The following is a 23,471-nucleotide window of genomic DNA, read 5'->3' on the forward strand; positions in this document are numbered from 1 at the left end:
ATGGTGGTGTTCCCATGTTTCTGCTGCCCTTGTCCTCTAGCTGGAAGTGGTTATGGATTTGGAAGGTGCTGCTCAAGGAACTTTGGTGAATTTCTGCAGTGCATCTTGTAGATAGTACATACTGCTGTGACTGAACATCAGTGGTGGAGGGATTGGATGCTTGTGAATGTGGTGCCAATCAAGCCAGCTGCTTTGTCCCGGATGATATCAGGCTTCTGGAGTGTTGTTGGAGCTGCAAGTGAGGAGTATTCCATCACAGTCCTGATTTGTGCTTTGTAGAGAGTGGACAGGCTTTGGAGCTCTTGAGGTGAATTACTTGCTGCAGTAGTCCTAGCCTCCCACCATCTCTTGTAGTCACTGTTTATATGTTTATGTGGCAAGTTAAGTTGAGTTTCTGGACAATAGTAACCCCAGGATGTTGATAGTGGGGAGTTAAGTGATGGTAACACAATTTGAATGTCAGAGAGTGGAGGTTAGGTTGTCTCTTACTGGAGATGGTCATAGTTTGGTATTTGTCTGGTGCAAATGTTCTTTGCCATTTGTCAGAACAAGCCTGATATTGTCCAGATCTTGTTGCATTTGAACATGGACTGCTTCAGTATCCGAAGAGTTGTGAATAGTGCTGAACAATGTTCAATCATCAGCGAATTTCCTCATTTCAGACCTTATAATGGAGGGAGAGTCATTGATGAACCAGCTGAAGATGGTTAGGCCTAGGATACTAGCTTGAGGAACTCCTGCAGAGCTGCGATAACTGACCTCCAACAACCACAGCCATCTTCCTTGATGTCATTGGCTTGGATATTATGATAAGCATAACGAAACAGTGAGATGATTTTCCTGATGTGCTCATTAAAGCTGTCTCAATTCCATTATTAACATATGTAAAAATGTTAATGGTATATAAATTTAACAGTATTTTACAATTCTCAGCAGTAACTCTGCAAAGCCAATGTCTGATGATTCAATCTGACTGCAAATGTAAATGTATTGTTGCCTTGACCTAGCACATTGCAAAAGGAAAAATACATTTTTCCATGTCTGGTAACATGGTTAATTGCTGCAACAGTAATAAAGAAATACTACAGGCAACTGCAAATTACTCATGCAGAAAAGCAGTCGTGACTCGTCTTGCTTTTACTTAGTAGAATAAGAGCACTGGAAGTCCTGTTAATTTATCTTTCTTTCCTCAACAGAACAAGATGTAGCCAAAAGGTTGGAAGGAGAGAAGGGCAACTATATTAATATGTGAGCTGAATAAGGTAAATTTGTCTGCGAAGGTAGAGGTCATTATAAACCATTAATTTAAATTTGCTTACTCATCCAGCAATTAACTATAACACGTCAGGGCATTTACTGAAACCATAGTGCCTGGCAGTGGATAAATTAAAAATACACAGAGTGTTAATATTATGGAGGTGAAATGACCTCTATGTCAGAGCTAATACAAATACAAAAGAGTAGAATGATTGCCAAACATGACTGTTATTGGTGCAATGAAGTACAGATGATATTAAGCCCTTGGTCTCATCTGTATGCCTTTCCAAAAAGCTGATAAACTGGAATAGACCTTTGGGTGCTCATAGACCAGCAGCCTGCATTAATGAAAGTCCCACTCCTTTTCTACCATTTCACTGGTTTATGGCTAATCTATACTTCCGTCCTAGTTATCTGCTATTTTTCACTTACATACATCTTGATAGTGCATGTAATAAAAACCTCTCTATCCAAGTTCAGTTTTCCCAGTATTCTCAATAAGTTTTGAGGAACAGCTCAGAATCCTGTCTGAGGAAAAACTGATTGTATGATTATCCCGCGCGATTCTGATCTTCCACAACAGGAAAATAGGATCTTTTCCTCCACTTTACCAAATGCTTTTGTCAACTTTAAGATCGCAAATAAACCATCCTTCCACTTTTCAGGCTCTGCAAATCAGGTTTATACTACCAGTCCACATCATTTAATTCTTTAAGCCTCTGGTGAATCTGAGCTGCAGTTCCACTGAGACCACTTTAACCTTCTCAAAGTGCAGTACTTCAAATTGTGTGCAGAACATCTGCTCAACTGAAAGATCAATTCCACAAAAATTGAAATACTGCAGATGTTGGACATCTAAAACAGAAATGGAAAATATTGGAAATATTCAGGAGATCTGGCTGCATCTGCACAGACAGATGAATGATGTGAAACTCTTGCAATTTCACTGTGCGCAGATCATTTCTAGCATTTTCTATTTGTGTTTATTATTATGAAACATCAATTAGTGCTCTAGGCTCTTTGAGATAAAGGCTAACTTTGTATTAGACTTGTGGTCCCTGTTCACAGTTTTCATGATCTGTTTGCCTACAGTCAGTAAAACAGCTATGTTCTTCCACAGCACCTAATCTTTCACCACATTTCAAAAAGAAACATTCAATTTGTCTTCCTTGATTCCAAAGTGAATGACTCCACACTTACTCATCATGGAACTTCAGTTGTCACTACATCTGTCAACATTTTTAATTGCCTGTGGCCTTTTGTAACTTTCTTGTCCCATCTGCACAACTTACACTGCCTCCAGGCACATGGCAAATGACATTTAAATATTGATAAGTATAAAGGACAATACTTAGGAAAGGAGAAGTAGCAACATATATTATGCAAATAACGCAGGCACCATGAGAGGTAAAGCCAATGTAAGGAGTTTTCAAAGCCAGCATTCAAATTAGTAGAAGGCAGTAAGAAAGAAACTAAAACTTGAACTTTTGTAACATTCACCACATTATACATATTAGGTAGACATTGCAGCATTGCAGTCTAACGCATTACAGGGGAAGGTAATGACTTAGTGGCATTACCACTCGGCTATTAATCCAGACACCTAGGTAGTGTTCAGAATCCAGATTCAAATCCTGACATAGCAAGTGGTGAAATATGAATTCAATAAACATCTGGAAATAAGTTTTTAATGATGACCATGGAACCATTGTCAAGTGTTGAGGAAAAACCCATCTGGTTTAATAATGTCCTGGTTTTGTCTGGCATACATGTGACTCTAGACCCACAGCAATGTGATTAACTCTTAACCGGGCAATTAAGGATGGGCAATAAATGCTGGCCCAGCCTGTGATGCCCACATTCTGTGAATGAGGTTTTTTTTAAGAAGTGTCTTGTCCTGGGAATCTGTTCCAACCCATTATTCTAAGCTACAATGTTCTTGTACTGCTTTGGATGCCCTTAGAGAAAAACGAGAAGACACCATATGTATTGACCATGTTCCCCTTCAATTAGAAGCACCATCACAGATGAATCTATTCTGAGAAAGACTGAGTGTGTGACAGATGGAGACATTTGGCATAGTACAGTCGTGGAAAGGAGAAAGCACAGCTAGATTTACAGATGCCTTTACCATTTAACTAGATGGTAGCTGCAACTCTTGAGCTGAGGGATTTGAATCTCAAAGGACCAATCTACAAGTACACATTGTAGCTGTGCATCAGACCAATTAACAGTATGTCAAGCAGCATTTCCAGTTTGAGCACTGCTGTGGAGATAGACAATCCTGACAACTATCCTGCATGAGTTACTGGCTGATCTGAAACAACAGCAACTTGAATATATACGTGTATATGCACTTAAATTTCCTTTAGTAAAAGGTGTTTACGAGGTGTTTCATTAGAATGTTGGCATGTAGAACAGCACAGAGTCACAAAGGGAACATTAAGACAAATGGTCAAAGTTTGATCACAGAGGTACATTTTTAAGGAGAGTCATAAAGGAGGAGTGAGCAAAAGAAAAAGATAAAATGGCAGCAGTACTGAAAAGGATTTCCAAATTTGAGAGTTTTGACCAATGATGGATGTGCGAAGGGCCAGATATGAAGAAATACAAAATTCTTGGAGACATGTGGCACTGGAGGACATTGCATGACAGGAGAACTTGAGGTCATGGACAGATTTGAAAATAGATGAGAATTTTAATACTGAAGTATTGCCAGACAGCAGCCAATGTTCTATAAACATGGTGTGATTATAATCGTATAATAATGATTATTAAGATATATACCACACAAAAAAACTCCAACATCCTCCAAATTTTTAATCATCTAAATCTATCTTTGTAGCCACCTATTTTCTTCTCCCTTAAATAAACTTCCAGCTTCAACTAAACTACATCTATTCAATTTTCTTCAACCAATCCCTCTTGTAGTGATTTTCACATACGCATCACTCTTTGGATGTCGACGTTTCTTCTGAATTTTTAATTGAATTTCTTTGTGACCATTTTATATTAGTGGCCTTTGGTTATTTTCTTTTTCACATAGTAAACATTCTTACGGTATATACTCTACTAAATATTAAAATTAAATATTATTCTGTTAAATTTTTCATCATCTAAAGACCTCCATTAGGTCACCCCAATCTCTTTCTCACATACAGAAGAAAGACCCAAGCTGTCAATTCTTTCCTTATTGTAGCAGGCTGCTCCAGGGCTCATTCACCCAGGCTAGTCAAGCCAGGCATGTCGACTGGGAAGCAATCAGGAGTCTGAAAATTCAACTTGTAAAGGCCTGTGCTAATTATAATCCAAGGATCATCTTGTCAGTGACTTAAGATAAAATGCATCTCTGAGATACCAGACTTATCAGGCTACTTGACTGCTGGTAAAAGAGTGGCAATGTTACTGATATTAGAATTGTAGGTATCAGTTCAATTTCAACGATGGCAGCTGGAGAATTGAAATTCAGTTAACCATAAATCTGTAATGAAATTCAAGTCTGATTGAAGTTGATCATGAAATATCTGGATTATCATTGAAAAAACCTATGACTTATGAATGCCCATCAAGGAGGAATTCTGCTGTCCTGACTGACCCAGTCTGGCCCACATGACTCCAGACCCACAGCACTGTGGTTGATTCTTAATTTACATCAAAATAGCAAGCCCTTCGATTATAGGTGGTTCATGATCCACATTGAGCCACACAGTCATGCAGCATGAAAACAGACCTTTGGTCCAACCAATCCACGCCAACTATGTTCCCAAACTAAACTAGCCTCACCTGTCTTCACTTGGCCCATGTCCCTCCAAATCTTTCCTATTCATGAACTTATCCAAATGTCTTTTAAATGTTGTAAATGTACCTGCATCCACCACCCTCTCTGGCAGTTCATTTCACACATGAACCACTCTGCGTAAAAGGGCAGCCCCTCATGTCCTTTTTAAATCTTTCTCTTCTCGCCTTAAAAATATGCCCCCCAGTTTGGATTCCCCTAGGGAGTGTCATTCACTTTATCCATGCCCCTCATGATTTTATAAACCACAATAAAGCCACCCCTCAATCTCCTAAACTCCAGTGAAAAAGTCCCATCCTATCCATCCTATTTTTATGTCTCAAACCTTCTATTACCATCAACATTTGGATAAATCTTTTCTAACCCTCTCTACTTTAATAATACACTGTTTATAAGGTTGCAAGTTTGCTTGCTGAGCTGGTAGATTTGTTCTCAGATGTTTCATCACCATCCTAGGTAACATCATCAGTGAGCCTCCAAGGAAGTGCTGGTGTTCTGTCCTGCTTGCTACTGATCTGTCTTGGTCTGCTGTGGTGGGTGATATCACTTCCGGTTGTTTTTCTGAGAAGTTGGTAAATGGGGTCCAAATCGAAAGGTTTGTTAGTGGAGTTCCAGTTTGAATGCCTGTCCCACGATGGATGTATTGTCCCAGTCAAACTGGTATCCCTCTTCATCTGTGTGTATGGATACCAGTGATAGTTGGTTATGTCTTTTGGTGGCTAGTTGGTGCTCATGTATCCAGGTGGCTAGTTTCCTGCCTGTCTGTCCAATGTAGTGTTTGTTGAAGTCCTTGCAGAGTATTTTGTATATGACATTCGTTCTGCTGGTTGTTGGTACGGGGTCCTTTAAATTCATCAGGAGCTGTTTCAGTGTGGTGGAAGGTTTATGTGCAACCATGATGCCTTTGAGCCAGAGTAGTCTGGTCATGATCTCTGAGATGTCTTTAATATTTGGCAGGGTGGCTAAAGTTTCTGGGCATGTTGTGCCTTCTTGTTTAGGTCTGTTGTGTAGGAATTGGCCAACTGTGCTTATCAAATCTTCTCCAAAATCGTTAATAATATCCTTCCTATAACAGGGCGACCTGAACTGCAAAACAGAGCTGCCCTTCAGGGACAATTAATCCATAAATCTCAGGCCTGTGCCAGAAATGCACACATCCCAAAGAGAAATTAAAAACAAACCCAACCGATGTTAGTAGATTTATTAACAACTACATAATAAAGGCAAAATATATATGGTAACACCACCACCTCCAAGTTCCACTCAAAGCCACTCAGTGAATTGATATGGAAATATATCACTATTCCTTCAGTGTTGTTGGGTCTGGATCATGCAATCCCATCCCTAACAACATTGTGGATGTATCTACCCTCCATGGATGGCAGTGATTCAAGAAGGCACTCACCATGACCTTCTCAAGGACAATTAGGGATGGGCAACAGATGTAATACCAGCCACGCCCACATCCCATGAATGAATTAAAAATAAATTTCTGATTGCACCACAAGATCAAAATTTTTATTTACTTTCTCAACCAACAGCTAAGAAGTTGAAAAGGCACAAAAAACAGGCAAGCGGTGGATGTAGAGATAAGAAAGCCCTGTAGGTTTGTTCAACCATTCATTTTAATTTACCTTTGTTGGTGACCATTAGAAGTCCTAAAGTGATATAGTTGGTTATCATTTTGCCACATTGATAAGAGATGAAACATTGCAGATTAAGAAATTTATTGATAACAAAATTTAAATCCTGCAATTGTTACTCACTTCACAAGATGTGCCAGAGTACTCAGGAGGGCAGTGACAAATCTCAACGCTTGTAGCTGTCTGTTGGCCTAATGAATTTGGATTAGCTGTCTGGAGTATAACAGAGCTCAACCTGTTCAGGCAAAAACAGAACAAAAATATATCCTCTTCATAAAACATAATTAAATTTAAATCCATTCAAATAATTACAGAAGAGAAGCTCTAATTACATTTCCTCCCAGTGGATCTGCAGTGAGTTAATTGTCATGAAACAGTTTAAAACTAGGTCTTCCAGCAACTTCTGTTTTAATTAGAAATAGTGGCATGTCCATAAGGACACCTTTGCTGAGAACATGCACTATTGTCTTCAGTAACTCATCTATACAATTTGTCAAGATTAAGGTATCAGACAGTGCAGCAGCTTGTTTCAACTTGTTGCATCTCTTCTGGCTCTTTGAAAGAGCAGTTGCATTTAGTGGCCCTCCCTCCCGTTTTTAATCTGTAACCCTTTAAATTGCTCGTTCTCGACTCCCTTTAAAATTGGTTTAGAATGGTCCACACATATTAAGATACTGTAAAGGATTTTAACATGTTAAGGTGTTGCAACTATTATTGCATAGGTCATTCTAGTTTTGTTTGTGAGATTTCAGGTTTTGAGAATTAAAATATCTTTAATTTCCAGGTAATGAGGCAGAATGCAGATATTATGAACATCAGCACCCAGGTTGGAGTGGAACAACTGATGAAATTTGTCTGGCTAATAAAATGAACATTTATTCATATAGCACCATTCACATCCTCAGGAAATCTAAAAGTGATTCGCTGCTTATGAATAAGATGAGTAAAATTGCATAAGAGGAGCAGAACAACAGTGAATAAAATTTAAAACAGAAATGAAAACTACTGCACAGAGGGGCTGACATCTAATAATATTATAATCAGATAATTAGACTGAGGGAGTCCCAGACATGGTTGAATTAGCATTGTAGCATGTAGGGCTTGATGCCATCTAAATTAGGAATTCAGCAGAAGTTTGGGTCAGTCACATCACTGAAGAGGAGTGTCGATAAGATTGAAAGTTTTATTATGAGACAGGAAGCAGCGGTGCTTCTCTACACGGAGTCTCTGCCTGTCAATGTCAGCATCATACCACCCCAACTACCTAACTCCAATCCTGTGTTCCTTACTTTGGGATTAATGTCCTATTTTTGCCATTAATAAGTGTGGCCTGATAAAATTTTCTAAGCCTTTGGTTGTCAGTATTGGATGGGCCAGATGTGCTCCAAACTGATTACTGCTCAGGAGTTAAAATTCCCCTCCTCTTTCTCTTTTTTTTCTCATAAAGATATGTAGTTGATCACAGCTTCTTTTAGGCAATTATTTTCTGAAGTCAAGAAAATGTGAAATTCAACAATCCAAGATCACAACATTCACTTATATTCTGTCTTTAGCATAATAAAATATCACAAGGTGCTTTGCAGGAGCATTATAAAGCAAAATTGACACCAAGCTATGTAAGAGCAGAAAACAACAGCCATGAGCTCAGTCAAAAATGTAGTATTCAAGGAGAAAAGCAAGATGGAGATGTGGACTGGTTCAGGAAAGGAATTCCAGAGTTCAAGGCTGAGGCAAGCAAAGGTGTAGACTTTAATGGCAGAGCAATTAAAAGATGCTCAACAGGCCAGATTTTTGATGTGCATGGGCATCTTGGAGAGCTGTGAAGCGACAGGAGATTCTACTTGTGTGGAGGGACAAGGTCATAGAGGGATCTGAAAACAAGGAAGAAAATTTTAAAGTCAAGAGATTGCTTGACCTGAAGTCAAAGTAAGTCAGCAAATGGAGATTGAGAGTTTGACAGGGCCATTTTCTAGACATTCTTGGGATGTTGAAGTCACAGGCACATTTAATACTTATCCCAAATTACATCAGAAGGTGATGATGAGTCATCATCTTAGGCTGCTACAGTCCGTCTGTACACTCGGAATGATGCTGGAAAATACGTTCTTGGATTTTGATCGCATGATATCGTAAAATTCACGTTATAGTTCCAAGTCAGGAATGGTGTGTGAAAGGTAAGCAGATTGCAGATGATAATGATGTGTCTACTGCCCTTGTACTTTTGTTTGGAAAGCATTATCCAAGGAGCTTGTTGATCTGATATAAAGTATATGCTACTGCCAGAGTGCACTGGTGTGGAGGAAGCAACAGGATACCAAGCAAGCAGGATGCTTTGTTTTGGATGGTATGGAGCTCCTTGAGAATTATTGCAGCTGCACGCATCCAGGCAAATGGAAACTATTCCATCATACTCCTGATATGTGACTTGTAAGTGTTCAGGCTTTAAGGAGCCAGGAAGTTAGTTCCCAGCCACTGACCTGCTCGTGTGGTCACATTACTTCTCTGGCTAGTCCAGTTTAGTTTCTGGTCAATGATAATCCCCAGGATATTGATAATGGGGGATCAAGTCATGTTATTGCCACTCAATGTGACAAGGAGATGATTTTTTTTTTGTGCATGTTCATACCTGGCACTTGTAAGGTGCAAATGTTATGTACAACGGAACAGGAGAAAGTGACGACTGCAGATACTGGAGATCAAAATTGAGAGAGTGTGTGTGGAAAAGCACAGCAGGTCAGGCAGCATCCAAGGAGTAGGAGAATTGATGTTTAGGGCATAAGCCCTTCATCAGGGATCTGTAACGGAGCAATCCAAGTCTGAATATTGTGCAGGTCTTGCTGTATATTAGTATGGACTGCTTCAGTGTCTGAGAAACTGTAAATGTTACTAATATTGTGTAATGATCAGTGGCAACCCACTTCTGAGTTTATGTTGGAGGGAAGGTCAGTGATGAAGCAGCTGAAGATGAGGATAGTACCCTGAGGAACTCCTTTAGTGATGCCCTGGAGCTGAGAAGATGAGCTACCAACAACCACAAATATCTTCTTTTATGCTAGCTACAACTTCAACCAGTGCAGAGTTATCCCCCGATGCCCGTTGACTTCAATTCTGCCAGATCTCCTTGATGTCTCTTAATCAATGCTACCTTAATGTTGAGGGTAGTAATTCTTAAATCTTGAGTTCAGATTTCTTGTTCATGTCTGGACCAAGGCCATGATAAAATTAGTTTTGGTGAAACTCAAAACTGAGCATGAGTGATTCTTGCTGTCTAAGAGATGTTTGTGTAAAGTGTTTATGCTCACATTGTCATCTTCCATCACTTTGCTGTCAATCAAGATGGAGAATAACTAGCAGGTTTGGATTTGTCCTTATATTTGTGGGCAGGGCATAACTGAGCAATTTTCCATATTGCTGGGTAGATGCTAGTTTTGTAGCTATTCCTAAACAGCTTGGCTGGTGACATAGCTAGTTCTAAAAACATAAAAAATAGAATCAGGGTTAGGTCATGGAAAAGAATCATCACTGATCTGCGCAAGGCAGATTGTATTAGCTCAGATTAACCATCAACTACCTGATATTTCAAAGATCGGTTTATGTCTTCTTTAAATGCTTCTAATGATTCAGCCTCCACGATCTCTGGTTTGAGACTTCCAGATATTCACTACCCTCTGGAGCAGAAATTCCTTTGCATCTCAGTTTTTAATGATTGCCTCCTTATTCTGTAACTACATCCCAGAGTTTGTGGCTCCCCACTTTTGGAAACATCTTTGCAACATCTACCATGTCGAGCCTTCTCAGAATCTTATATATCCTCTTCAGTCGGGGAGTTCACATGGGAGGGAGAAATTTGGGCAGTTATGAGTTAAGATGGTGATTAAAATTCCTGAGAATTGGAAGTTTGCATAAAGGCTGATGGAATGAGGTATCTCAGTAAGAAGGGATTCTTCATGCTTGGGAGCTGTATGGCAAAGAATTTTTGAAAAACATTTGGAGGATTGAAACATAATAAAATGCTGATAAGAAGAGAAAGTGCTGGAAGATTAGGGGGTCAAGCTAAGGTGTGATCAAGTGATAAGGGCCTCATGCCCTTTGGTCCAGGCAAGTGGTGGAAAGATATAACCAGGCGATAAAGCATCCTCTAGCCTTTCCTGTCAACCAGATTTCATGGATCATCCACAGTACTTCTGGGAGTGCTGTTAGCCTTGAGCCCAAGTTAATAGACATTCTGAAAGGGGGTTGGGGACAGAGTAAGGGTTGATTCACTGGCAAAGTTAGCAGGGTTCACACTGGGAGAGATGAGTTGCATGGAGATTAGTATGAACAATATCCAGTGAATGCAATTGGTAAGGTTTAATAAGATGGTGGTACAGGACAACTGTAGGTTCTAAGCACAAAGGGCCAGCTGCCAATGTCTTAATGAGCCCTTCCCAGGATGCCCAAAAAAGTGCAGGTAGAGACTGCAGGCTCTGTAACAGGGAATTCAGTCTTGACACTAGCAAGAACGGCAAAGATTCACTAGCTAACGGGAAGCAGAGGGTAGAGATAAAGAGTCTCTCTCAGTAAGTTGTCATTAGTGCAGTGCCACAGGTATCAGCATTTGGTCCACCATATTTATAATTTATATCAATGATTTAGATGAAGGTACCGCAAATATGATAGCTAGAATAGCTTATGGTGTGCAAATGAACGTAGACACGTTAAGAGTGTGGAAAATATATAGATTTGGGCTAACGTGAATTTTCCCATTTGGGCAGGAAGAATAGCAAAACAATCTTTTATTTAAATAAAGGGAGATTGCAGAAATCAATGGTACAGTGGGAACTGGGAGTCCTGGCAGGTCGCAACAAGTGTTTAGGAAAGAAATGTTGTCAATAATTGGAAGCAGAATGGCATAGAGAAATAGGGATGCTTTACTGCAGCTATACAGAACATAAGAACCAGGAGCAGGAGTCGGCAATTCAACCACTCGAAATTGCTGCACCATTCAATATGATCATGGCTGGTTGCATCTCGGCCTCATCTCTACTTTTGTGCCCCTTCTCGATAGCCTTTTGACTTACTACTAATTAAAAATCTGTCTATTTTTCTCATTAAACTTATTCAAAGTCTCAACATCCACTGTACTCTGGGGTAATGAATTCCACAGATCCACAACACTTTGAGAGAAGTCATTTCTCTTCATCTCTGTTTTAAATCTGTTATCCCTCACCATAAAACTATGACCTCCCAATCTAGATTGCCATACGAGGAAACAACCTTTCTACGTCTACTTTGCCAAGCTCCTTTACCACCTTAGTTATCTCAATTTGATGCCTTTGCTTTCCTACAATTGGAATTCTACAGATTAGCTTACTTTAAGCAGAGATCTGTATATTTGATTAAGTTCATCACCTATGGCTTACTTCATGAGCTGAACAACTCCACAATTAATAATCCCTCACAAGAGAATGATTTGTTTGAAGAAACAGCTTCACTCAAGATTTATTTTAACCACTGCTCAGCAATGCATTATAAAAAAACGAACTGATGAGACCACATCTGGAGTACTGTGTACAGTTTGGTCTCCTGCTCTGAAAAAAAAATGTTTTACAAGTAATTCAGAGAAGGTTCACTCATTCCTGAGCCACCTTACAAAGTAAGGTTGAACATATTAAAGGTGTATCCTTTTGAGTTTAGGAGAAAGACAGGTGATCTACATATTAACTCTTGTGGGGACTGGAAATGTTGAATACCAGAAGGTTTTTGTCAGGGAGTCTAAAACCAGGGAACATTGTTTAAGAAAAAATGCTGGCCCTTTTCAGACTGAACTTAAGAGTTTTTTTTTCTCTCAAAGGATCTTTAGTGTGCTCTATTCTCGTCCCCAGAAAATTGCAGGGTTTAATAATTTATTCAAGACTGAGTTTGATAGATTGTTGACAGGAAAGGGAGTCAAAGGTTAATGAGGTGTAGGCTGGACAGTGGAGATGAGACCAGAAATGTAATGGACACTGTTCAGATTCTTCATAACTGTCAAAATAATTTTTCTTTTTGTTTAAAATCAGCCGGAACTATTAAATCACAGTAGAAAATGTAACAGTATATGCTAACAGGTCATTTTGCAATATTTTAAGAGCACAACAGTGCTTCATCCATTGGAAATGGGTCTAGTACAAATGGGCAGGTTAATGTAAGGATCAACTTTCTGTTAAAGAACAAATCTTCACAACGTAGGTACTTATCATTCAGAATGTTTCTGACTCTTTAAAAAAACTTTCCATTTTCTTCACAAACACGCAAACTTGGCATGCTTTTAATGGGTTTGCCATACCCTGAACTACTAGAAAAAAAAGGCAGGTGGGAGGAAATCTGAGTTTACTCCGCTTGCAATGGATAAGCCAATATTAGCAGGGTTTTGCACATCAGGCAATCCCAATCCCCATACATTTGATTAGATTAGATTAGATTACTTAGTGTGGAAACAGGCCCTTCGGCCCAACAAGTCCACACCGACCGCCGAAGCGCAACCCACCCATACCCCTACATTTACCCCTTTAACCTAACACTACGGGCAATTTAGCATGGCCAATTCACCTGACCTGCACATCTTTGGACTGTGGGAGGAAACCGGAGCACTCGGAGAAAACCCACGCAGACACGGGGAGAATGTGCAAACTCCACACAGTCAGTCGCCTGAGTCGGGAATTGAACCCGGGTCTCTGGCGCTGTGAGGCAGCAGTGCTAACCACTGTGCCACCGTGCCGCCCGTGCCACAGAAGGAAACAAATTGAGTCAGGAAGACAAAGGAAAATCAGATATTCCCCATGCCCCAATAAAAGGTATGGCCATTTACACACTGAGGAGTGCCTTCACTCCCAGGAAAAACAAATCAATTCAAGCTACCTGAAATATGTTCATGCTTTTTATTTCCTGAAGCAATATAAGAAGATCCTTTAAAGAATTTGTAAATTTGCATTCAAGTGGCTCTCAGCAATGGAACCCTTCAATGAGATTTACGCATGAACTGAGTGTCTATTTTGTCACCAAAATTGTAATTCTGTGAATTCGAAATGCCTCCCTCTCCTGTTGTCATTTATAGACAATGTCCTATGTGTCCTAAAGCAATTTCACTGTCAATAGTGGGAAAGGAGGCTGCATTTCTTTAAACTAGCCTGGGGGCTTTTTACAAACCAGCTGAGCCCAGGAATCCCACTGCAATTTGGGATGTTTGTATTATAGCCTGCAGCACAATGACTCCGGAGAGTCGCAACTGTCCAGTGTAAACAGACAGTGCCTACTGTTTATAATTAAAGCACTTTGGGACATTCTCTGCTTTTGACTTAACCAAAATGAGTTTAATCCAAGGAAATGCCCTATTTGAGATTCACTTTGTCATCAAACAAATTATTAAACAAGGAAAGAAATTTAAGATAAATGATATCCTTGTTAATGAATTGCAGTAGTAGTTTAATAACAAGTACAAACTTATTTTTAATAAATCATCAATAATGAGGTGCATGACTAAGAATGTACTTGCACAGAATTGCTACATCCTGATTTGGTTTATTACTTAAGATGAATTTCTTTCCATGAGGTAACTCAACAATAATGGAAAATTAGATGAAGCATATTTCACAGCACTCTTCATTGCCACATAAGCAAATAATACATGAGCTTGTTTTAAGTGGAAAATGTTGTCCAATTTGTCTTCTTGGGACAATAACTGTAGTAAATTAATGGTAAGATTCTATTCATAACAGGCAAGTAAGGAAATATAAAAAAAACAAGATGAGCTCTCCTGCGATTTCTATTTTTCTATCTCTGGAAACAGAATATTCTGTTCATCAAGGAACAATAGAAATAGGTGTGATGGGCTGTCTCTTCCATGTGTCACTTGGTTCAGTGTGCCAAGAATGCACAAACATACTTGCAACCACACAAAGGGAGGGGTTGAAGCGAAATGCAGTAATTCATTTTAATACATTTGGCTATCAATTTGTCACAGCAGTAACCCTCTCTTACCCATATCACTTTATAGAATTATTAATGATCAAGCCAGAAGGTAAGGCTAATTGAACCATTTCCACCAGCAGTTTCGTCTTCACAGTTCCTATGCCCATGCCAGCATAAAATTCAACCATTAAAGGTATATCAGTTAAATGGCCAAAGTATAGCAAGTGGGCTGTGGTTTGAATTTCAATAAAACATATAATATTTGCTACAAGGAAATATATTGCTTATTTTTTTACCCATAGATGGCAGTCTGGTCGTAGTTATAGGTGGCCCTTATGAGAAGACGGGTAACGTTTGCCAGAACAGTCATGAAGTCTTTTCTGTTTACAGGTGACATTGTGGAATGAATCACAAAGTTCTCTGGTCGTAAAACTATCATTTTGGTGTGCTCTGTCAGTGGGTCGAGCTTAATTCCATCAGCACCATTGCTTATGAGGATGCCATTACCCTAACAAAGAAAATTAAGAACAAAGCATGTAAACAAATAATATAATAAAATTTGTCCTCAACTAGGTCTTTGCTCAAACATACTTTCCACCTAAGAACTGTACACTATCCCTTATAAAGTTTCAGTAAATGGTGTGACAATCTCATAAAATCCACATTAATAACAGAACAATACGTTGTATTATACAGCATCTTGAATGTAAAAAAATGCCTTAAGGTGCTCTTTAACTGGTGTAATCAGAGAGAACAAAAGATGCCAAGACAAAACGTGACTATTTAGAAGGTCTTAAGGAGAAATTAAAGGAGAGAGAATTAATGAAGACACAGAGGGATTTTGGGTGGGAATTCCAACGTGTGAAGTCCAGAAGGGATAACAACCAATTATAGAATGAATGGATATGCAAAAGGTCATAGTCAGATTAACAATGATCAGGATGTTGTGTTTCCTAACCTATAGTGTAGCATGTGCCAAAGGGTTCGAATATGAGGAATGAAAAATTTAAATCTGAGGCATTGAAGAATCAGGGACTAATGCAGGTCAGCAAACACAGGAGAAATCGGTGAGTAGGACTTCACACAAGATAGTTGTAGATGGATTGTAGTTTGTGAAAGAAATACAATGAAATTTGAATCTTGACCCTGCACAATCGGCTATCCACTGGCTGAGTAACATTTCCAGTGCTTGGCACTCATACAACTCCATAATTCATGTCACATTTTCATACACTCTCTTCTCTGACTCCATGTTGGGAATGGACCCTCCATGCTGATTTGTATCTCTTGGGTTCCAGTGAAGATTTAGAATTTACTAGTTTCAAGATGTTAATTAAGATTTGGGAAGCTCTGGTTGAGCCCATTGGAAACTTTATCATCAAATTAATTCTTAGGATGTTAAACATGGCAGAGCTAGTATTTAAAGCCTATCCCCAGTTGACCTGCAAGGGTAGGAGGAAAGGTAAAGTGTACATTAGTCAAACAGCCATTAAAAATTCCTAGTGTACATCCAGTGAATAGATCCACACCAACTTTCCAACTCTTTCACTATATTCCTTATTGCAACAGAAGGATTATAGCTGAAACGTCGACTTCTCCGCCTCCTGATGCTGCCTGGCTTGCTGTGTTTTTCAAGTCTCCTGCTTATCTACCATACTCCTTATTGCGCTTTGTATCTTGGAGATACACTGAGATGACACACAATGTCTTGTGTGTCAAGAAGCTTTATTTATAGGTGCTTTTTAAAATGTCTGCTCTTTACGCTGCTGCTGCTACCTTTTGCTACCCTTTACTTTGGCTGTTGCATCATGAAATGTTCTGTTATGTAATCTCCCCTGGCCTTCACTATCTTTATATACTTTCGTCATAATTCTTCCCTCCCCCTTCTTGCATTTCCACAAATTCTCACATTTTTAACTTGTAAGCTTAACAACCTGAAATGTTAAATCTGTTTGTTTCCAGAGATGCTTCTTGACCTACTAGGTACTTTTTTGTTCTTATTTAGTATCCACGTGGAGTTGTTGCCATTGTTTTGTTGGCTACAGAACTGGTTGTGCAGGTACAGGTACTGTTTAACTACAACTTCTCATTAGAAACAACAGTTTGGATATTCGATGAACACTTCCATTAACAGATCTATTGCTGGCCACCAGACTCGTGGTACAGGACTAGATCTTGCTCTATTTCACATCGCTTGCCAGTTTACTTCTTGCAGAACACTGTCTGTTGCCAATTCTGTCCTAGACTCCTTGAGTGAAAAGATTCATAGTCATGAGTGAAATGACCACGATCACACAGTGATTTTCAATGTTGCAAGTCGCTAGCCATCACTAACACTGTCCAGCATAAAAGTGCAGCAAAGCATATCACAATCATACAGGGTTCAATGTTGCAAGCCACTACACTCTCGCTACTACTGTCTAAGATAGAGGTGCAGCCAAGCATATCAGCTTGGCTCAGCACTGCAGCTCAGCAGTGTGAACCAGTGACCAAGTCAACCTAGAAGTTGAACTGAACTGAAGACAATCTGACCATGTCAGGATCTGCATAGCAGTTGGTGCTAACAATGTAGTCAGCAATTATTGATCAGTGCAAACAGTGAACTTTCCAGCTTAGAGATGCATGCGCCAATGATAACAAGCATAGATGCAGTTTGTGCTTCCTGCTGTCCTGTATGTGTGTTCTGTTCATGGCAATGGGAATGAAGATAAAGCAATTGGTTGTTCACTTCTTTCAATAGACTAGGAGAGTAACAGCTTCAGTTGGGTTTCTGGATGTAACTGTGCTGCCATATATTTCCACATGAAGTTGAAATGCTTAAAAATTGATGGAGATGCCATCTTTGCCTTTAATGTGTCAAATACTGTTCACTATATGATTGTCCACTTCCATTATTTGTCTTAGGTCATTAGTCTCTGAAGAGACTCGGCAATCTTAGTGCAGCTTGGGACAAATTTGCAATAAAAGTTAGTGGCAGCCAGGAACGATGCCAATCCTTTCACCTTAGACAGAGATAGAAATGCATGCATGGCTTTGAGGTTAGCATGAGTGCGTTGTACTCCAGCTGCTCACATTCCAGAAAGTCACTCTCAATGCTGCAAATGTGCATTTGCTGTCATAGAGCAGCAAATCATGTTGTGCAAATCAAAGTAGTACAGAGTGATAAACTTCTGATCATGTTCTGCTTTATCCATTCATAGGCTAATTAACTTGTCAAGGAGGTTGAACAGCGATGACAAGATGAAGAAATTACCTTCTTGAATACTACAAGTTCTGAACTTAATCAATAGAGCTTTCTGTGCTACTGAATTGCACTTTAAGAGATTGAAAATAAAGCGTAAACATTGGCTTTGCACAACTATTGGCATCTGTCACATTCATAAAAACTGTGGACTCCTGGAATAATGTTGATAGTTCTTGAATTGCAGCAAGAAAATACCTGTCTAAAATGAAAACTTTGGCGACTATCTTCAGATTGATGCAGATAACTGGGATTCACATTACAAATTTCAGGTCTGTGCAGATTATGATTCACAACTTATCTGAGGCCTTGAGACTTCTGACCCTTTAAAACTTTGACACACCTCCAGAAAAAAATGATGAGGAATCAGTCATGCTGGTTCATACAACAAAGTCAACTAGGTCAAAGGTGCTGAATGTGTGACCAGGATTAGCTTGTACACTTAAAAAGCCCTGATGAATGTCCACAGATAGAGTTAGAAATCCAAAAATGGATCACAGATATGGTTTTTAAAAGAGCTCCCAAGCTAAACTAATTTGGAGAAAATAGAGTAGCTCAAAACCACCTAATTTTGCCATTTTGTGATATGCAATGATTTGTTTTGGTATTCATGGCAACAAGTTGATTAGCTCAATGACATCATCTACTCAAGTCATTCCAGTTCCTGTGACACCTCAGCATAGATTGCATTTAGCAACTATTGCAAATTTTGTGGAACTGGAGAACTGACGTTCCAATTCAAGGGACATAACAGTATCCCTCAAACTCCCCACATCTGGTAAATAAGGAAGAATGCTGTTGTACATAGCATCATCAACTAGGCCAGTTAGACTGGAGCCAATTAGGTTGGGAGGAAAGAACTGAGGCTGAACAATAGATTACCTTGAAAGAGGAGACGGTTTGGATATAGTCAACATACATTCCCTCAAAAAGGAAAAAAAAAAATCCAGAGTTTCCGAGGTAATGAAAAAGATAGACAGAATTCAAGATAAAAGAAAAAGTGTGATGTGTCTGGTAAAAAATATAATTAAGAACAAAATGTTCAGGAGAGAAGTGAGAAAGCAAATATGCAAAACAAAGAGGGATTATGAAAAAACCTATCAATTAACTCAACAGGAAATTACAAAATCTTCTGAAGGCATGCAGTTGTTAAATGGTGGTAAAGGGAGGAATAAGGATAAGAAGAGACCAAAAAAGGAAATTTGTACATGGAGGCAGATGGCAAGGCTGTGGTACCAGGCCATAGAGATAGAATCTCAGTCACTAGAAGGGTTTCAAATTGATAATGACAGGGTATTGGATAAGCCATTGATGCTTAGAGTTTACAAGACACCTGCAGCAAATGAGTGAGAACTGAATCTGCAGAGGTTCTGACCACAATCTTCCAGTCTTCCTTATATTCAGATGGTAATTCAAGAGGACTAGAACATTGTTCAAATAAATTTGCTAAGAAAAGTCCAGCAATTATAGTCCAGTCAGCTTAACTTTAATTATCAGGAAAATTATAGAAAGAATGTGCAGGTTAGGTGAATGGCCCATGGTAAATTGCCCATAGAGTTCAGAGATTTGTGGGTTAGTCAGGGATGTGTAGAGTAATACAGTAGATGAATGGGTCTGGATGGGATACTCTTTGGAGGGTTGGTGTGGACCTGTTGGGCCATATGGCCTGTTTCCACACTGTAGGGATTCTTTTGATTTTATGATAATAATTTGGAAAAGAATTACTAGTTACATAGAGAAATATGAGGCAGCCTCCATAGATTTCCAAGGGGAAAACATTTTTAATCAACTTGTTAGAATTCTAGGAGAGGTAACAGGGAGCATTGATGAGGGTAATTTTGGGTATATATGGGTGTATGTCATTAAAGGGGTTTAAGCAAGATACGTGGAGACAGTGACAAATCAAGCTTAAAGTCTCCTATAAGACAAAATATACACAGTATAATATCTTATATCAGATCTCAGCTGGAGGACTATGGACACTTCTAAATAATATACTTTGGGAAGGATCTGAATGTCTTGGAGAGAGTCCAGAAGATGCTTACAAGAACGGTTCCAAGAATGAGATATTTCAGTTATGAAGATAGATTAGAGATGTGGGACTGTTTCCCTTGGAGAGGAGATGCCTCAGAGAGGATTTGAGTGAAATTTTCAAAACCATTAGAGGTCTGTCTTATAAGGTTCAGAATAACTTCTTTGCACTTGTACCCTCTATTAATAAATCCTAGGAGACTTTAAGCTTGATTTGTCACTGTCTCCACGTATCTTGCTTAAACCCCTTTAATGACATACACCCATATATACCCAAAATTACTCTCATCAATGCTCCCTGTTACCTCTCCTAGAATTCTAACAAGTTGATTAAAACTGTTTTCCCCTTGGAAATCTATGGAGGCTGCCTCATATTTCTCTATGTAACTAGTAATTCTTTCCCAAATTATTATCATAAAATCAAAAGAATCCCTACAGTGTGGAAACAGGCCATATGGCCCAACTGTCTGGACAGAGCAGACAGTGAGAAACAGCTCCCACTCAAAAATGTATCAAGAATAAGAGGACGTGGATCTTAAGTGTTTTGCTGGAAAAGTGAATATATTGTGAGGAAAATAAAATTCACAGAATAAGTAATTATTGATTGAAATGCACTGCATGGAATTGTGGTGGAGGCAGAGTCAATCGAATCATTCAAGAGAGCTTACAATTATTTAAATAAAATAGTGTGTAGGATTATAGAAAAAGGGTGGGAAAATGGTACTAAGTCATGATGCACATTCAGAAAGCTAAATATGGATAAAATGTTTTTTTTCTACACCAGAATAATTTTGTGATTCATGTCATCGATCACTCTTAACACTCGATAATGACATGTTCAATCCACCAACTGCCTGTCTTCCATTTCAGTGCCAATATGATACAAACCTCAGTAGCATCGCAATTATTTCGTTGTTACAATTCATACTGCTCAGAAAGGGTATTTTAGAAAGTCAATGTAGGGGGAAAAAAAGAGTATTTTTTCACATTTAATCACTCGTTATGTGACCAATTGAAGAACTCATCCAGATTTCACAGACAAATTAAGAAGTGCTCCTTTTTCTGGATGGAGGTACAGCTGTTAATTGTTCAGTGTTTACTAATGTGTGTCTGTGGACTCTTCTTTGTTCTGTCTGCCATTACTGAGTGCCATTGGAGAAACAAAAACTAATCTAAAAGCAAGCAGCAGCAAACTGGGAATTAGAGCCCAGAAATATTAATAAAAAGACATTTAAAATAAAGTACCTCCATAGACAGCTTGTGGTGCTTTCATCTCTGCATATCTCTGAGGGACACAACATAATAATTGGCCACAAACAAGACCCACCAGCAAACTTCCCATGAATCAAAGAATGGGAAACCTGGGAAATCATTAGCTTTCAAAGTGCATTCCGAACAAATAGTTGCAACAAAATTCCTCGATGGAATGACTGACTTTGAACTTCCATGTTAAGGATAGTCCTTTACTAAACAGGTTCATCACAAACGAGGGCCCTACTGCTGCAGGCTCAGCCTAAACATGTTAGAGAGGCAGAAACAGTAATACCCATGACCGAGGTGTCTCCCTTCTACAGAATGAGTGGCAGACAGTTCAGCCTAAATTCAGCAAACAAAGAGGCGATCACTTGACCTTCAGGGATTTGCATTTGCGTAACAAAATAAATCATAATTTTGTGCTGTAGTACAGTCTTCAAGTTTAAACCAAAATACCGCAAAGGTTTGTCTTTGGTTTAATTGAACATTGATCAGTTGAACGTACTGGAACTGTGATCTTTCTGAAAACTAGAACAATTGAGTCAAGATAAAATTGAAGAATGTCAGTCATAGGGTTGAGAAAAGGTGAAAAATAACTGTGGTAAAAGTAGTTGATAAGTTAGATACTTTGATGCTTTGATGAGGAGACACATTGAAAGGCCTGTGACCTTGACATAGCATTCTTTAAAATAACTTGTTTTAACAATCACAATGGTATACACATGCTGTCCACACTCTCAGGAAGAGAATCCTTCATGAGCTGAACTGATGAAGTCATTCCTTTTTGACCTGCACAGCTCAGTCTAGTGATTATACTTTTTGAATTCCAAAAATATACTTTATTCATTTAAAAAAATCTTTATGTACAAAGATAGTCACAAGAGCAGTTTGGTTCTGTACAGTTTTTGCACATGGAGAAATAATCTAACGTTGGAGTTTGAATTCCCTGACCCTTCCAACAAACAAACCCAATGTTTTCCTACTTACACAAGATACGATTATGCATATTTGAGGCACCGGGAGGATCCAATAACTAAATGGACTTTTATTGTACTTTGGCCAAAAGGTTTTAGATATTGGCCTTTCCCCTCTGCGCTTGCCCCAAGCTTTCATGTATCCCTCAGCACATAGTCCTGAACCTTGAAATGTGCCAGTCTGGCGAAGTCTAGGTAAGACCAACAGGTTTTAGGCAGTCCAAAGAGCATCTTTCACTATGTTGATAATCCTCCAGGCACACAGTTGATGTTTGTCCCGGTGTTCATCCCAGGGAACAGCCTCCAGAGCAGAGTGCTGCGTCATGGAGCTGCTTGAGATGAACCTTGACAAAAATCACTGCATCTCTCTCCAGACCTTCTCGGCAAAGACACATTCCAGAAGGAGATGTGTGACAGTCTCTACCTCCCTACAGTTGCTATGAGGGCAGCTTGTGATGATGCAGAGACTCCGGGCATACATAAAGAATCATACAGGTATTGCCCTTCTCACCACCAGCTAGGTCTTAATACTTGTTGGAAAGTTCTGGCAATGAGGCATTTTGCCAAATGCCTTTCACAGTCTGCTCAGGGAACCACTCGACAGGATCCACCCTCTCCTTTTTCCACAGGGTCTCGAGGATGCTGCATGTTGACCACTTCCTGATGGACTTGTGGTCAAAAGTGTTTTTCTTTGCAAATTTCTCCATGAAGGTTAGGTGGTACAGAAAGGTCCAATTACTTGGAGCGTTCCACAACAAATGAGGCCAGTCCTTTCCTTTGCAACAGGGAGGACAGGTGGAACCTCAGTACATACTGGCACGTGGGGTTTGCGTACCAAAGGTCTTCACACAGTTTGATGCAGCCACACACAAAGATAGCCATCAGGATGAGGGCAGCATTTGATATATTCTTTCCCCTGACTTATCCAGAGCATTGTACATTGTGTCCCTGCAAACCCAGTCCATCTTTGACCTCTAGGTGAAGTGGAAATTGGATTGGGTGACTGCAATGGCTCATGTTCGGGGGAATAGGTCAGACATGCACCAAGTACAACAATACAGAATGATGACCAGGTTTTCACCTGCAACGGAGATGGGGCAGTGCTCCCAAAAGCTGGTTTCTGCCTCACCTTGGCAATATGCGCAAGCCTTAGCTCCTCCAAACCATATTCCCAGCACCTTTAGGTAACCTGACTGTGAAGGTGGTAAAGGATTGGTCAACCCAGTTCTCAAATGGCCTTGTCTTTGCCTCAATTTACCTTGGCTCCTGAGGCCAGTTCAAACAGGTCACAGATGCTCATGAGTCTATGCACTTTGACCTATTGGACTCCATTGCCTGGAATAGTC

General features: G+C 39.4%; 1 protein-coding gene across 5 annotated transcripts in view; it reads right to left on the minus strand.

The window, feature by feature from the left end:
• lama2 (laminin, alpha 2) overlaps window positions 1-23,471 on the minus strand; it is a 385,009-nt gene that overhangs the window by 195,262 nt on the left and 166,276 nt on the right. For all 5 annotated transcript variants that reach the window (XM_087980433.1, XM_087980426.1, XM_087980423.1 and 2 more), the window contains exons 14-15: window positions 14,922-15,133; window positions 6,820-6,931 (exon numbers count right to left, since the gene is read on the minus strand). In XM_087980433.1, the coding sequence (XP_087836559.1) occupies window positions 6,820-6,931; window positions 14,922-15,133 (324 nt within the window). The remainder of the gene's footprint in view (window positions 1-6,819; window positions 6,932-14,921; window positions 15,134-23,471) is intronic.

The sequence above is a fragment of the Chiloscyllium plagiosum genome, unplaced genomic scaffold (genome assembly GCF_037043375.1).
Source record: "Chiloscyllium plagiosum isolate Xiang-an unplaced genomic scaffold, Cpla_swu_hap1 HiC_scaffold_3, whole genome shotgun sequence".
Classification (NCBI taxonomy): Eukaryota; Metazoa; Chordata; class Chondrichthyes; order Orectolobiformes; family Hemiscylliidae; genus Chiloscyllium; species Chiloscyllium plagiosum.